The 18,123-nt window shown below is 39.3% G+C and overlaps 1 protein-coding gene across 1 annotated transcript in view; it reads right to left on the bottom strand.

Annotated features, from left to right (window-relative positions):
• Window positions 1-18,123, bottom strand: part of VPS13C (vacuolar protein sorting 13 homolog C) — a 1,402,311-nt gene that overhangs the window by 13,248 nt on the left and 1,370,940 nt on the right. Inside the window, 1 exon segment of the mRNA XM_053719302.1 lies at window positions 9,093-9,184. Coding sequence (XP_053575277.1) covers window positions 9,093-9,184 — 92 coding nt within the window.

The raw sequence follows: 18,123 nt of genomic DNA, 5'->3' as shown, positions 1-18,123 counted from the left end.
TTATGCTTACGGTGTATCCAGTCCACGGATTCATCCTTACTTGTGGGATATTCTCATTCCCTACAGGAAGTGGCAAAGAGAGCACACAGCAGAGCTGTCCATATAGCTCCCCCTCAGGCTCCGCCCCCCCAGTCATTCGACCGACGGTTAGGAGAAAAAGGAGAAACCATAGGGTGCAGTGGTGACTGTAGTTTTACAAAAATAAATTTGAACCTGACTTAATTGCCAGGGCGGGCCGTGGACTGGATACACTGTAAGAGAAAGTAATTTATCAGGTAAGCATAAATTCTGTTTTCTCTTACATGGTGTATCCAGTCCACGGATTCATCCTTACTTGTGGGATACCAATACCAAAGCTTTAGGACACGGATGAAGGGAGGGAACAAGTCAGGTAACCTAAACGGAAGGCACCACTGCTTGCAAAACCTTTCTCCCAAAAATAGCCTCCGAAGAAGCAAAAGTATCGAATTTGTAAAATTTGGCAAAAGTATGCAGTGAAGACAAAGTCGCTGCCTTACAAATCTGTTCAACAGAAGCCTCATTTTTGAAAGCCCATGTGGAAGCCACAGCTCTGGTAGAATGAGCGGTAATTCGTTCAGGAGGCTGCTGTCCAGCAGTCTCATAAGCCAATCGGATAATGCTTTTCAGCCAGAAGGAAAGAGAGGTAGCAGTCGCTTTTTGACCTCTCCTCTTACCAGAATAGACAACAAACAAGGATGATGTTTGTCTGAGATCTTTAGTTGCTTTTAAATAGAATTTTAAAACACGAACCACATCAAGATTGTGTAACAGTCGTTCCTTCTTAGAAACTGGAGTAGGGCACAGAGAAGGAACAATGATTTCCTGGTTAATAATCTCATTACAAACCACTTTTGGAAGGAAACCAGGTTTGGTACGCAAAACAACCTTATCTGCATGGAACACCAGATAGGGTGAATTACACTGCAAAGCAGACAATTCTGAAACTCTTCGAGCAGAAGAAATAGCTACCAAAAACAAAACTTTCCAAGATAATAACTTAATATTTATGGAATGTAAAGGTTCAAACGGAACCCCTTGAAGAACTGAAAGAACTAAATTTAGACTCCATGGAGGAGCCACAGGTTTATAGACAGGCTTGATTCTCACTAGAGCCTGTGCAAACGCCTGAACGTCTGGTACTGCTGCCAGACGCTTATGTAACAGGATAGACAGAGCAGATATCTGTCCCTTTAAGGAACTAGCTGACAATCCTTTCTCCAATCCTTCTTGGAGAAAAGACAATATCCTTGGAATCCTAATCTTACTCCACGAGTAACCCTTGGATTCACACCAACAAGATATTTCCGCCATATCCTATGGTAAATTTTCCTGGTGACAGGCTTTCTGGCCTGGATCAGAGTATCTATAACTGATTCAGAGAACCCACGCTTAGCTAGAATTAAGCGTTCAATCTCCAAGCAGTCAGTTGCAGAGAAACTAGATTTGGATGCTTGAATGGACCCTGTATTAGAAGATCCTGCCTCGATGGCAGCTTCCATGGTGGAACCGATGACATGTCCACTAGGTCTGCATACCAAGTCCTGCGTGGCCACGCAGGCGCTATCAGAATTACCGAAGCCTTCTCCTGTTTGATTCTGGCTACTAGCCGAGGGAGAAGGGAAAACGGTGGAAAGACATAAGCTAGACTGAAGGACCAAGGCGCTACTAGAGCATCTATCAAGGCCGCCTTGGGGTCCCTGGACCAGGATCCGTAAAAGGGAAGTTTGGTGTTCTGACGGGACGCCATCAGATCCAATTCTGGAATGCCCCATAGCTGGGTCAGCTGAGCAAAAACCTCCGGGTGGAGTTCCCACTCCCCTGGGTGAAAAGTCTGACGACTCAGAAAATCCGCCTCCCAGTTGTCTACTCCTGGGATGTGAATGGCAGATAGGTGGCAGGAGTTGTCCTCCGCCCATTTGATGATCTTGTTTACTTCCTTCATCGCTAGGGAACTCTTTGTTCCCCCCTGATGATTGATGTACGCTACAGTCGTGATGTTGTCCGACTGAAATCTGATGAATTTGGCCTCTGCTAGTTGAGGCCATGCCTGGAGCGTATTGAATATCGCTCTCAGTTCCAAAATGTTTATCGGGAGAAGAGATTCTTCCCGAGACCATAGGCCCTGAGCTTTCAGGGAGTCCCAGACCGCACCCCAGCCTAACAGACTGGCATCGGTCGTGACAACGATCCACTCCGGTCTGCGGAAGCACATTCCCTGAGACAGGTGATCCTGAGACAACCACCAGAGAAGAGAGTCTCTGGTTTTCTGGTCCATTTGTATTTGAGGAGACAAATCTGCATAATCCCCATTCCACTGTTTGAGCATGCACAGTTGCAGTGGTCTGAGATGAATTCGGGCAAAAGGGACAACGTCCATTGCCGCAACCATTAATCCGATTACCTCCATGCACTGAGCCACAGAAGGCCGAGGAATGGAATGAAGAACTCGGCAAGTAGTTAAAAGCTTTGACTTCCTGACCTCTGTCAGAAATATTTTCATTTCTACCGAGTCTATTAGTGTTCCCAGGAAGGGAACCCTTGTGAGCGGGGACAGAGAACTTTTTTCTATGTTCACCTTCCATCCGTGAGACCTGAGAAAGGCCAGAACAATGTCCGTATGAGCCTTGGCTCTGTGAAAAGACGACACCTGTATTAAGATGTCATCTAGGTAGGGTGCTACTGCAATGCCCCGCGGTCTTAGTACCGCTAGAAGGGACCCTAGCACCTTTGTGAAAATTCTGGGAGCGGTGGCCATCCCGAAAGGAAGGGCCACGAACTGGTAATGCGTGTGTCCAGAAAGGCGACCTTAGGAACTGATGATGATCTTTGTGGATCGGAATATGTAGGTACGCATCCTTTAGATCCACGGTAGTCATATATTGACCTTCCTGGATCATCGGTAAGATTGTCCGAATGGTTTCCATTTTGAATGATGGAACTCTGAGGAATTTGTTTAGAATTTTTAGATCCAGGATTGGCCTGAAAGTTCCTTCCTTTTTGGGAACTACGAACAGGTTTGAGTAAAAGCCCAGTCCTTGTTCTACAATTGGAACTGGGTGTATCACTCCCATCTTTAGAAGATCTTCTACACAGCATAAGAATGCCTGTTTCTTTGTCTGGTCTGAAGACAAACGAGAAATGTGGAACCTTCCCCTTGGAGGAGAGTCCTTGAATTCTAGAAGATACCCCTGAGCAACAATTTCTAATGCCCAGGGATCTGGAACATCTCTTGCCCAAGCCTGAGCAAAGAGAGAAAGTTTGCCCCCTACCAGATCCGGTCCCGGATCGGGGGCTACCCCTTCATGCTGTCTTAGTAGCAGCTGCAGGCTTCTTGGCCTGTTTACCCTTGTTCCAGCCCTGCAAAGGTTTCCAGGTTGCCTTGGGCTGTGAAGAGTTACCCTCTTGCTTTGCGGTCGCAGAGGTTGAAGCAGGACCGCTCCTGAAGTTGCGAAAGGAACGAAAATTAGCCTTGTTTTTAGCCTTAAAAGGCCTATCTTGCGGGAGGGCATGGCCCTTTCCCCCAGTGATATCCGAAATAATCTCTTTCAATTCGGGCCCGAAAAGGTTCTTTCCCTTAAAAGGAATATTCAGTAACTTTGTCTTAGACGACACATCGGCCGACCATGATTTAAGCCAAAGCGCTCTGCGCGCCATAATGGCAAAAACAGAATTTTTTGCCGCTAACTTAGCTAGTTGAAAAGCGGCATCTGTGATAAAAGAATTAGCCAGCTTTAACGCCTTAATTCTATCCATAATTTCGTCATATGAGGTCTCCGTCTGGAGCGACTCCTCCAGCGCCTCAAACCAGAAAGCCGCTGCAGTAGTTACAGGAATAATACAGGCAATAGGTTGGAGAAGGAAACCTTGCTGAACAAATATTTTCTTTAGTAAACCTTCTAATTTTTTTATCCATAGGATCTTTGAACGCACAACTGTCTTCAATTGGTATGGTTGTGCGCTTAGCTAGGGTTGAAACTGCCACCTCTACCTTAGGGACTGTCTGCCATGCGTCCCACCTGGGATCAGTAATGGGGAACATTTTCTTAAAGATAGGGGGGGGAACAAAGGGTACACCTGGTCTCTCCCACTCCCTATCCACAATATCCGCCACCCTCTTCGGGATCGGAAACGCATCAGTGTATACAGGGACTTCTAGATATTTGTCCATTTTACACAATTTCTCAGGGACCACCATGGGGTCACAATCATCCAGCGTAGCGAATACCTCCTTAAGCAGCACACGGAGGTGTTCCAGCTTAAATTTAAACGCTAAGGAATCTGATTCCGCCCGCTGAGAAACCTTTCCAGTGTCAGAAATTTCTCCCTCGGACAGCACATCCCTCACCGACACTTCAGAGTGTTGTGAGGGTACAACAGATAAATCCTCCAAAGCTTCTGATTGCTCATCCTCTGTTCTCAAAACTGAGCTATCACGCTTTTTAGGAAAAACTGGCAGTTTGGATAAAAATGCTGCAAGGGAATTATCCATGACTGCTGCTAATTGTTGTAAGGTAATAGGGGCCAATGCGCTAGGCATCGCTTGCGCGGGCGTAACTGGTGTCGACACATGGGGAGAGGAAGGAGGACTATCCTCGTTACCTTCCGTTAAAGAATCACCTTGGGCTACATTTTTAAGTGTCACTGCATGGTTTTTAAAATGTTTAGATACCTTAGCACACTTTAAACACAAATGTAAAGGGGGTACCGCCATGGCTATTAAACACATAGAACAAGGTCTATCTGTAGGCTCAGACATGTTAAACAGACTTAGACAGCACTCAAATACAGTAAAATACAATTTGTGAAAAAACGGTACTGTGCCTTTAAATAATAAAAAGCGCACACTTTTTTACTAAATCTCCAAAAATCATCCAATCTTTATGAAATTTTCACCATATGATCCTAATGCTTTGAAATGATTGCACAGTAAATTTCAAGTCAATTAACCCCTTACTGCCCAAACCGGAGCAAATTAAAGCAGGCAACCGGTTAGCAAACTACAGCACCATGCCACAGCCTCTGCTGTGGCCCTACCTTCCTTGGGGATTATTTTTGATCGAAAATAAGCCTCTCTGAAGTCCTCAGATAATCTCTGGACTCCTCACATGGAGATGCATGAAGCTGTCTGTAAAATCAACTGCGCAACTGAGGCGCGCATTTCAGGCCCCCTCCCTCTGCACTCTGGAGATGTGAGGCCTTCCCAAGCCAAAATAGGTATCTAAATAGATGCCATGCGGAATAAACCCCAAAAAAGTGTTTCAAATGTAATATAAACTTGTATAAATATCAGATATTTGTAAAAAAAAATAATCGATTGCCCCGAACAGTGTCCACCAGTGTTTGAGCCCTTTCAAATAAGCCTTCCTTCTATACTACGTCTCAGAATATGGCTTATCTTTCCCACATGGGGATTCTTGTCAGTCTTCTAGCATTACTAAGTCTTGACTAGAAAAAATGACTGAAACATACTTTAAAGCAGTTAAGCCTGCAAACTGTTCCCCCCAACTGAAGTTTTCTGGTACTCAACAGTCCTGTGTGGGAACAGCAATGGATTTTAGTTACAACATGCTAAAATCATTTTCCTCTCAGCAGAAATCTTCATCACTTTCTGCCACAGAGTAAATAGTACAAACCGGCACTATTTTAAAATAACAAACTCTTGATTGAAGAAATAAAAACTACAAATCTAACACCACATTCACTTTACCCTCCCGTGCAGATGCTACTTGTTAGAGCGGCAAAGAGAATGACTGGGGGGGCGGAGCCTGAGGGGGAGCTATATGGACAGCTCTGCTGTGTGCTCTCTTTGCCACTTCCTGTAGGGAATGAGAATATCCCACAAGTAAGGATGAATCCATGGACTGGATACACCATGTAAGAGAAAATAAGTTTTTTTTTAATAAAGATATTGCACCATGGGCCAACTTTGCAAAGGAAGAAACATTCTTTGAGCTTTGCTATTAGTTCTGCAAATTACGGCCTTGTTCATTAGTTTAATGAAAGATCAGATGTTTGCATTTTCAGTTTCGCTTTAGTAGACGATTGCTCATTACCATGATTTTTGGACAGTTTTTTTGCAAGCAACTAAAACTGACAGGAGGTGGAAGGAGTATATATGGAAATGGGACCCACCACTTTTTACCTACTCAAAGAAGGAACATGGCTACATACATTCAATATAATGCTACTTCAAATATAAATACATGGATTGATATTTAAGCTTAGATGTTGAACTTTTGTTGTATTTGGCAAAATGTCTAATTGCTAGACATGGAAGATTTCAGTTTTTATAATTTGTTGTTTGAATGAATAACACAGTTGTCCTCTGTTTGCAGACCAAAAGTACAAACCAATATATCTTTAAAAACATTTGTACTCCCTGGGAGTATCCTTTAAAGGAGGCACTGCTCATATAATAATAAATAAAAAAAATATTACAAAGGAGTAACATATCAAATAAAATTTTTAAAAAAACAGACTGATAATTTGAAGGAATGACCATTTCAAAGGAGGATGGTTAAGGAGTCAGGAAATTTTAGGTGAACAAAGGGTAGGGCTAGATAGTCTTAAAGGCATAGGGGATAAGGTCAGGTACTGTTAAAGGAGCAGTGTGTTAGGGGGGTAAATTTAGTCTTAAAGGGTAGGGAGTATATAGTTTTAAAGTGACAGTAGTTAGGGGTAGATAGTCTAAAAGGGGTAGAGGTGGATTGTCTTAAAGATGTAGAGGAAAATAATCTTAAAGGGATAGGGCGATAAGGGGAGTTAATCAGAGGAAAATGGGGTTGGGGCAGGTAGTCTTAATAGGGCAGAAGGTTAAAGGGGTCTGGTAGATTTAAAGGAGCAGGGTATGGTAGTCTTCAAGAGACAAGGTAGATAGTCTAAAATAGGTAGGGGAAGTAGTCTCAAATGTGGAGCAAAATCCCTCCAAAAACAATTAAAGGGAAATGGGTTCTCTTAAGGGCACATGAAGATGAGGGGTTGATAGTCATAATAGGATGGGGGGTACTTAGTATTAAGGGGCAAGAGCTTGTAGTTAGATAAAGGCATACAGGGGAAATAAAGGGGTAAGAAATATATTATTAATGGGGCAGGGGATTAAGCAGTCTTCAAGGGAGAGATAGTCTTTAAATTGTAACCCCCTGCTAGCAGTCACACATTTTTTATTTAAATCCCCCTTAATACCAGTGCACAGACCGTCACTTTAAATCTACCACTTAATCTCCCACTTTAAGACTTTATAACCCCCATCACTTTAAAATTATCAACTATTCTCTGATCCTTTAATAGAAACTACCTCCTGTCCCTTTAACACTACCTGATCACTTTCCCCTTTAAGACAGACCATTTAAGACTACCTCACCCTAAACTCCTGCCCTTTAAGATTAACCAACCCTTTTTAGACTATCTGCTAACCCCTGTCCCTTTAAGACTACCTGACCTTTTAAGACAATCTACCCCTACTCCTTTTCCCTTTTAGGTCTACTTGATACCTTGCCCTTTTATGACCCATCCATGATGTTGTAAAACTTACTGACAACTTAACCCTGTGCTTGTTAAAGGGACATGAAACCCAAATTTTTGTCTTCATGATTCAAATAGATCATTCATTTTTAAACATCTTTCCAATTTATTTATATAACCTAATTTGTTTCATTCTCTAGGCATCCATTGTTTAAAAGCATACCTAGGTAGGCTGAGGAGCAGCAATGCACTACTGGGAGCTAGCTGCTATTTGATGTCTGGATTGATGGCTACACATATATTATATATGTCTTTTGTCAGTGGCTCACCTGATGTGCTCAGTAAGCTCTCAGTAGTGCATTGCTGCTCCTTCAACAAAATGAAATAATTTGGATTTAATGTCCCTTTAGGACTACTTTACCCCCTTACCAAGACCCATCTACCCACCTACCCCTTTGTCCCATTAAGGCTTTTTACTCCCTTACCATGCCCCTTTAAGATGACCTGACCTCTGCTCTTCACCCTTCCACTTTAACACTATCTACCAGTCTACCACATTTTAAGACTTACACATTCCCTCTTAAGGACTTTCTACCCCTACCATCTTTCCCTTTAAGACTACCTGATCCCTTTACCCCATCCCTTTAAGAGTACCTTACCACATGTCTGCTCTAACTCCTGCCTAACACGTTCTAAATTCTACAATAGTCTATAAGACTATCAACCAGCCTACCCCCTTGTTTAAGAATAACGTATTCCTTCCCTACCCTTTGAAGACTACTCACCCTCTGCCCCTTTAAGACTACTCAATGCACCTGTAAGTCTACCAGAGCCCTTAACCCCCAGTCCGTTTAAGACTACCTGGCTCCTTTGTGCCTGCCTTTTTAAAACTATAATGATAATTTACATAGTCACTCCTATGATACGTCACTCTTAAAGGGACATTAAACACTAAATAAGTGCTAGATAGAATAATGCATTCAAAGTAAATAGTCTGAGAATAACATCTAGATTTATTTTTTAAAGTTTCATTGGCTGTTTAAATACTGAAAAAATAATTGTAATGTTTTAGTGTCTGTAAAACAATGGTGGCTGCCATGTTGTAAATAGGTCACTAGAGTGTGCAGCCAATGGCTGTGTGGAATATAACAGTGTTCTGCACTTCCATTTCTAATAGGAACTGAAAAGCTCACCATTTCAGAGTAGAATTACAGGAAAAGGGGAAAAATAAATAATGAAACGACATTGCAGAGTTTGATTAATATATTTGATTTATCATTTTATATTACCAACTCAAAGTGTTTAATGTCTCTAAGTGTTTTGAAGTTCATCTCCTATTTGTAACTCTTATGTTAATTCACTACTTTTGACACTAACCCATCCTGGGATGTTTTCAAAGATATTGTTTAGTTGAGTTCTGATCGAATATATTTAGTTTTCAAAACAAATAATAAAATCCAATATTTTGCAATGGTCTACTAACTGCATTGTTACTAGCTATTTATCTAACACACACCGACTGATACATCTACACAAAAGTTCAATAGCAGAATATTTAAGGTAAATCAGAACGAAATGCAAAAATGTATAAAAAAAATCAAACAACAAACCTATTGGTGATTATCAGGTTGCTTTTCCTATTTTGACGCAGAGAACAGCAGTATCTATAAATTTCTCCATCCAGTTTTTTGATATTGGAATTCTGAAAGATGAAAAACAACTGAATGAGAGAAAATCTAAATAGTTTCTGTGTTAATTTTACAAGGTGACTAGTCATATGTTGGCTTTATGGGTGGTAGTGTTAGTCTTATCTTTATCTGGTTAATATTCCTCTATGAATTCTGCAATTATGCAATGACAAATGTATTTCATTATATTTTTATCTGATTTTTCTTTCATGATTCACATAGAAAATGCAATTTTAAAGAATTTCCCAATACTATTATCAAATTTGCTTCATTTACTTGGTATCCTTTGTTGAAGGATCAGCAACACACTACTAAGAGCTAGCTAAACACAGGTGAGCTAATGACAAGAGACACACACGTGCAGCCTCCAATAAGCTGCTTGCTCGCAGTAGTGCCTTGTTGCGGCTGAGCCTTTGTAAGTATGCTTTTCAACAAAGGGTACCAAGAAAACAAAGCACGTTAGATAATAGAAGTACATTGGAAAACTGTTTAATATAATAGTACTGTTTATATATATATATATATATATATATATATATACACACAATTTAAATGAAGCAATGCTCAATGAATGTTGACTTTACACCAGCCTCACGAGCATTTATGAATCTAGCCTGTTGTAAGAAGGTTCAGTGTAATACAGGTGATGTACTAAAGAAAACTGCAGAAATGACAAGTAGCCCACAGAGAGAGTCAGGAATAGCTTTAGAGTAATAGATTAAGTTTAGAGGGGGGGACGAGAGAGATGAAAATAGTAAGATTAGAATGCACCGTATACACAGGCAGATATAGATAAACTATAGACGGTATAAGTTGCTTTACGCATCAATCCATGCATATGTCTGCATTAATCTGATATAAATTGCCTTATGGACAGGTAAATGTACCACAGAGTGTGACACAATAAGGAAATGAAGTATATGTTACCTTCTCTTTATGTAATATGCAGATCCACTAGAATCCAATTCTTCAATATATTAACAATTGACAGATTTATTTATCAACAAAACATTATCAACATTCCAACATTATCAACGAAAAAATACAAAATTCCTCTCTGAAAATATGTGCTTAAAAAATCTATTTATTGTTCAGTAATACACAATACAAACATTAACACATAAAAATAAATATCACAATTAATGTATATGCTAAAGTCATACAATCTTGTAAACATGACAGTTAAAACAAGTCAATCATTGTTAAACCACACAGTTAAAACATTTAGTCTATTTGTTTCAGATAAATACATTTTTATTGTAATATAAATGTATTTAAGCTTGGAATACACGGCACTTGCTGAACAGTTTTTCTTCATAACTTTAATTTGAACTGAAAATATGGACAGTAAAGTCATTTTTGTAAATAACATCAATACATTTTGGATTATTTTATTATTTTGTCCACTTTTGATATTATTTAACTGTGAAAATTGTAGTCTTTACATGACAGGCTGGAGTAAGCAGAATGACCCTGCAACATACTACACAGTTAATGCTTGATCAGTTCAGGGGCTCATTTATATCTATCTATGACTGACCACAGGTATGGAGATAATACCCAAGAAGCTTTTTTTAAAGTGTGTCTCCCTAGATTGCAAAAAATGACAATTTTACTAAAAAAATGACAGCTTTAAATATTTTAAACATTTATTTTTCAAGGCAAGAACTTGCAATGTGGTGTTTAAATTGCTGAAATATACCATATTCAGGCTAATATATGCAGAATGCCATTCAACCTTTCTGTGGAACAGTGAAAAAAAGCACTATTTTCTGAAGAAAATCACATAAAAATGAGTCAAACATTCCTTAACAACATTTTGTTTTGTTTGGAGGCAAATACCAAAATGTGTTACTTACTTATGAATTACTGTTTCAGAAAAATCCAAACAACTTACTATAATTTTCATAGTCACTAATAGAAATATACATTTATTTAAATTCTAATAAAGGTGATCAATTGGCCTCAAAAATCTTGCTATATTTTTCTAATTTTCTCCATCCTCTGAAAGCATCTTAACCCCATCACCCAAATGGATGTATATATACGTTGTGCGGTTCTTTGCTTATCGTACCACAGAACATTTACAGTATATACATCTGAGCATCAGGAAGCTCCAGCAGTCTTGGCTGTTAAAGGGACAGTCTAGGCCAAAATAAAAACTTTCATGATTCAGATAGAGCATGTAATTTTAAACAATTTTCCAATTTACTTTTAGCACCAATTTTGCTTTGTTCTCTTGGTATTCTTAGTTGGGCTTTGTTCTCTTGGTATTCTTAGTTGAAAGCTTAACCTAGGAGGTTCATATGCTAATTTCTTAGACCTTGAAGGCCACCTCTTTTCAGAAAGCATTTTAACAGTTTTTCACCACTAGAGGGTGTTAGTTCATGTATTTCATATAGATAACACTGTGCTTGTGCACGTGAAGTTATCTGGGAGCAGGCACTGATTGGCTAAACTGCAAGTCTGTCAAAAGAACTGAAATAAAGGGGCAGTTTGCAGAGACTTAGATACAAGATAATCACAGAGGTTAAAAGTATATTAATATAACTGTGTTGGTTATGCAAAACTGGGGAATGGGTAATAAAGGGATTATCTATCTTTTAAAACAATAAAAATTCTGGTGTAGACTGTCCCTTTAAGTTACAGCTGAGAGCTAGAGTTCCTGAGCTCATGGCATCCTTCTGCATATGGACCCAGAGCGTGATAGGTTCTCCAGTTCCATATGAAGGTAGATGCCAGATCGTTACAGACTGTAATGATCATCTGCTGGTGCCAATGGGGGGGGGGGGGGGGGGGGGAGAGGTGTGGAAGGGAATACGGGAGGCGGTCTAGCAGTGGAGTGGGGAGGTGGAAGACCTTACAATAAAAAAAATAAAGGGAGAGGGAAAAGGGGCTGTGCTTCAGAAAAAATGTGGGGTAGGGGATGTGGGGGGCCTTAATTAATGATCGTCAGAGTGGGGTCCACTATACTAGAGAAAATAAAAAAATTGGCTAGCTCCTAAGCTTCCTGCTTTTTAAAAAAAAATGATACCAAGGGAACGAAGAAAAATTGATAATAGGAGCAAATTAGAAAGTCGCTTAAAATTGAATCATGAAAGAAAAAAAGGTGGGTTTAGTATCCCTTTAACCCCTTAAGGACCAACGACGTACAGGGTACGTCCTACAAAAAAAGGTCCTTAACGACCAAGGACGTACCCTTCACTGCTGGGCATAATACATGTGTGGTGAGTAGTGGCATTTAGCGGCCTTCCAATTACCAAAAAGCAATGCCAAAGCCATATATATTTGCTATTTCTGAACAAAGGGGTTCCCAGAGAAGCATTTACAACCAATTGTGCCATAATTGCACAAGCTGTTTGTAAATAATTTCAGTGAGAAACCTAAAGTTTGTGAAAAAATTTGTGAAAAAGTGAACGATTTTTTTTATTTGATCGCATTTGGCAGTGAAATGGTGGCATGAAATATACCAAAATGGGCCTAGATCAATACTTGGGGATGTCTTCTAAAAAAAAATATATAAAGATGTCAAGGGATATTCAGGGATTCCTGACAGATATCGGTGTTCCAATGTAACTATCGCTAATTTTGAAAAAAAGTGGTTTGGAAATAGCAAAGTGCTACTTGCATTTATTGCCCTACAACTTGCAAAAAAAAGAAAAGAACATGTAAACATTGGGTATTTCTAAACTCAGGACAAAATTTAGAAACTATTTAGCATGGGTGTTTTTGGTGGTTGTAGATGTGTAACAGATTTCGGGGGTCAAAGTTAGAAAAAGTTAGCTTTTTCCATTTTTTCATCAAATTTTATAATTTTTTTTATAGTAAACTATAAGATATGATGAAAATAATGGTATCTTTAAAAAGTCCATTTAATGGCGAGAAAAACTGTACATAATATGTGTGGGTACAGTAAATGAGTAAGAGGAAAACACAAACACCGCAGAAATGTAAAAATTGCCTTGGTCCCAAACGGACAGAAAATGGAAAAGTGCTGTGGTCCTTAAGGGGTTAATACTGGAAAATGCAAGGTTCTACATTTTGGAAGTAAAAATAAATAGAAATAAGCAGGCAATCTATTATTTAAATGGGACTAGACTTAGCCAAACAGAGGAGGAAAGGGATTTGGGAGTAGTAATAGATAACAAGCTAAAGATGGGCTCACAGTGCAGGACAGCGGCTTCTAAGGCTAATAAGATACTAGCATGTATATAAAGAGGCATTGATGCAAGGGAGGAAAGCATAATTCTGTCACTATATAAATCCCTAGTAACACCTTACCTTGAGTATGGAGTGCAGTTCTGGGGACCAATCTCAAAAAAAGATATTGCAGACTTAGAAAAAGTTCAGAGAAGGGCCACAAAGCTAATAAGGAGAATTTAAGCTATGAGGAGAGGTTAGCCAAACTGGGTCTGTTTTCTCTAGAAAAAAGGTGCTTGATAGGTAACATGATTACTTTATATAAATATATTCAAGGCCCATATACAGAGATGGCAGAAGCTCTGTTTATTCCAAGAAAATGGTTTGTGACAAGAGGTCACAATTTAAGGCTGGAGGAACGGAGATTTCATCTCCTGCAACGTAAATGTTTTTTCACTGTAATAAAGTTGTGGAACTCATTACCTGAGGAGGTAGTAAATGCCAATGCCTTAGATACATTTAAAAATGGTTTAGATACATTTCTGGCTAGAAACAGAACTCAGGGATATGATTGCTTGTGTTAAATGGGTCACCTTTCTTAATGGGATTAATTTAAGATCAACTAGAGCTTTTTTCAACCTCATCTACTATGTTTATTAATGGGCATTTATATGTACAAATGTGCTGTCCAGTTCTGCAGAACTGATTCTGTATCAAAACTAAACTTCATGCAGTATTTCCCTAATTGGGCAGTTCAGGGTGTTTATTATGATTTACTCACCTGGTTCAGTTACAGGAAGTCACTAAACGCGCTTGTTAGGGTACTTGAAGAATGATGATGAGACACACCAGTGCAGATTATTATAATTACATATTTGCTAACTACAATATGATGGAGGGCATAGCTATACAAAGTGATGGGGTTTTGGTGTCCAGGCACAAATTATGATGGCACATTCCTGTTAGACCCATAATAGAATGAACTCTGTTCTTTCATCATATGCTCTAAACCAGTGCTCTAGAACCAACAAGTTGTAAGGATATCTAAAGTACAGCACAAGTAACATAATAACCTGTTCAGTAATTGTTGTTATCTAATATATCATCTAAAGTCTATCCTTATAGTGGGTATTGGCGACCGGTGTAGGAAAACTGCTCTAATACAAGTCTATAATTTATTAAAGGGACATTCCAGCCAAAATTATTATGAATAGCAGCATTTTTGTAATAAATATGTATTAGCAAAAATCATTCTAATAAAAGTTATTGCTGTTTCAAAAGTTTAAGGCCTAGATTTGGAGTTCGGCGGTAAAAGGGCTGTTAACGCTCCGCGGGCTTTTTTCTGGCCGCACCATAAAATTAACTCTGGTATCGAGAGTTAAAACAAATGCTGCGTTAGGCTCCAAAAAAGGAGCGTAGAGCATTTTTACCGCAAATGCAACTCTCGATACCAGAGTTGCTTACGGACGCGGCCAGCCTCAAAAACGTGCTCGTGCACGATTCTCCCATAGGAAACAATGGGACTGTTTGAGCTGAAAAAAAACCTAACACCTGCAAAAAAGCAGCGTTCAGCTCCTAACGCAGCCCCATTGTTTCCTATGGGGAAACACTTCCTACGTCTGCACCTAACACCCTAACATGTACCCCGAGTCTAAACACCCCTAACCTTACACTTATTAACCCCTAATCTGCCGCCCCCGCTATCGCTGACCCCTGCATATTATTATTAACCCCTAATCTGCCGCTCCGTAAAACGCCGCCACCTACGTTATCCCTATGTACCCCTAATCTGCTACCCCTAACACCGCCGCCCCCTATATTATATTTATTAACCCCTAATCTGCCCCCCACAACGTCGCCGACACCTACCTACACTTATTAACCCCTAATCTGCCGAGCGGACCTGAGCGCTACTATAATAAAGTTATTAACCCCTAATCCGCCTCACTAACCCTATCATAAATAGTATTAACCCCTAATCTGCCCTCCCTAACATCGCCGACACCTACCTTCAATTATTAACCCCTAAACTTCCGATCGGAGCTCACCGCTATTCTAATAAATGGATTAACCCCTAAAGCTAAGTCTAACCCTAACACTAACACCCCCCTAAGTTAAATATAATTTTTATCTAACGAAATAAATTAACTCTTATTAAATAACTTATTCCTATTTAAAGCTAAATACTTACCTGTAAAATAAATCCTAATATAGCTACAATATAAATTATAATTATATTATAGCTATTTTAGGATTAATATTTATTTTACAGGCAACTTTGTATTTATTTTAACCAGGTACAATAGCTATTAAATAGTTAAGAACTATTTAATAGTTACCTAGTTAAAATAATAACAAATTTACCTGTAAAATAAATCCTAACCTAAGTTATAATTAAACCTAACACTACCCTATCAATAAAATAATTAAATAAACTACCTACAATTACCTACAATTAACCTAACACTACACTATCAATAAATTAATTAAACACAATTGCTACAAATAAATACAATTAAATAAACTAGCTAAAGTACAAAAAATAAAAAAAGAACTAAGTTACAGAAAATAAAAAAATATTTACAAACATAATAAAAATATTACAACAATTTTAAACTAATTACACCTACTCTAAGCCCCCTAATAAAATAACAAAGCCCCCCAAAATAAAAAATTCCCTACCCTATTCTAAATTAAAAAAGTTACAAGCTCTTTTACCTTACCAGCCCTGAACAGGGCCCTTTGCGGGGCATGCCCCAAGAATTTAAGCTCTTTTGCCTGTAAAAAAAAACATACAATACCCCCCCCCCAACATTACAACCCACCACCCACATACCCCTAATCTAACCCAAACCCCCCTTAAATAAACCTAACACTAAGCCCCTGAAGATCTTCCTACCTTGTCTTCACCATCCAGGTATCACCGATCCGTCCTGGCTCCAAGATCTTCATCCAACCCAAGTGGGGGTTGGCGATCCATAATCCGGTGCTCCAAAGTCTTCCTCCTATCCGGCAAGAAGAGGACATCCGGACCGGCAAACATCTTCTCCAAGCGGCATCTTCGATCTTCTTCCATCCGGTGCGGAGCGGGTCCATCTTGAAGCAGGCGACGCGGATCCATCCTCTTCTTCCGATGTCTCCCGACTAATGACGGTTCCTTTAAGGGACGTCATCCAAGATGGCGTCCCTCGAATTCCGATTGGCTGATAGGATTCTATCAGCCAATCGGAATTAAGGTAGGAATTTTCTGATTGGCTGATGGAATCAGCCAATCAGAATCAAGTTCAATCCGATTGGCCGATCCCATCAGCCAATCAGATTGAGCTCGCATTCTATTGGCTGATCGGAACAGCCAATAGAATGCGAGCTCAATCTGATTGGCTGATTGGATCAGCCAATCGGATTGAACTTGATTCTGATTGGCTGATTCCATCAGCCAATCAGAAAATTCCTACCTTAATTCCGATTGGCTGATAGAATCCTATCAGCCAATCGGAATTCGAGGGACGCCATCTTGGATGACGTCCCTTAAAGGAACCGTCATTAGTCGGGAGACATCGGAAGAAGAGGATGGATCCGCGTCGCCTGCTTCAAGATGGACCCGCTCCGCACCGGATGGAAGAAGATCGAAGATGCCGCTTGGAGAAGATGTTTGCCGGTCCGGATGTCCTCTTCTTGCCGGATAGGAGGAAGACTTTGGAGCACCGGATTATGGATCGCCAACCCCCGCTTGGGTTGGATGAAGATCTTGGAGCCAGGACGGATCGGTGATACCTGGATGGTGAAGACAAGGTAGGAAGATCTTCAGGGGCTTAGTGTTAGGTTTATTTAAGGGGGGTTTGGGTTAGATTAGGGGTATGTGGGTGGTGGGTTGTAATGTTGGGGGGGGGTATTGTATGTTTTTTTTTACAGGCAAAAGAGCTGAAATTCTTGGGGCATGCCCCGCAAAGGGCCCTGTTCAGGGCTGGTAAGGTAAAAGAGCTTGTAACTTTTTTAATTTAGAATAGGGTAGGGAATTTTTTATTTTGGGGGGCTTTGTTATTTTATTAGGGGGCTTAGAGTAGGTGTAATTAGTTTAAAATTGTTGTAATATTTTTATTATGTTTGTAAATATTTTTTTATTTTCTGTAACTTAGTTCTTTTTTTATTTTTTGTACTTTAGTTAGTTTATTTAATTGTATTTATTTGTAGCAATTGTGTTTAATTAATTTATTGATAGTGTAGTGTTAGGTTAATTGTAGGTAATTGTCGGTATTTTAATTAATTTATTGATAGGGTAGTGTTAGGTTTAATTATAACTTAGGTTAGGATTTATTTTACAGGTAAATTTGTTATTATTTTAACTAGGTAACTATTAAATAGTTCTTAACTATTTAATAGCTATTGTACCTGGTTAAAATAAATACAAAGTTGCCTGTAAAATAAATATTAATCCTAAAATAGCTATAATATAATTATAATTTATATTGTAGCTATATTAGGGTTTATTTTACAGGTAAGTATTTAGCTTTAAATAGGAATAATTTATTTAATAAGAGTTAATTTATTTCGTTAGAATAAAATTATATTTAACTTAGGGGGGGTGTTAGTGTTAGGGTTAGACTTAGCTTTAGGGGTTAATCCATTTATTAGAATAGCGGTGAGCTCCGATCGGAAGTTTAGGGGTTAATAATTGAAGGTAGGTGTCGGCGATGTTAGGGAGGGCAGATTAGGGGTTAATACTATTTATGATAGGGTTAGTGAGGCGGGTTAGGGGTTAATATCTTTATTATAGTAGCGCTCAGGTCCGCTCGGCAGATTAGGGGTTAATAAG

Source organism: Bombina bombina, chromosome 6 (genome assembly GCF_027579735.1).
Source record: "Bombina bombina isolate aBomBom1 chromosome 6, aBomBom1.pri, whole genome shotgun sequence".
Lineage (NCBI taxonomy): Eukaryota > Metazoa > Chordata > Amphibia > Anura > Bombinatoridae > Bombina > Bombina bombina.
This window is presented reverse-complemented; position numbering and strand designations above follow the sequence as displayed.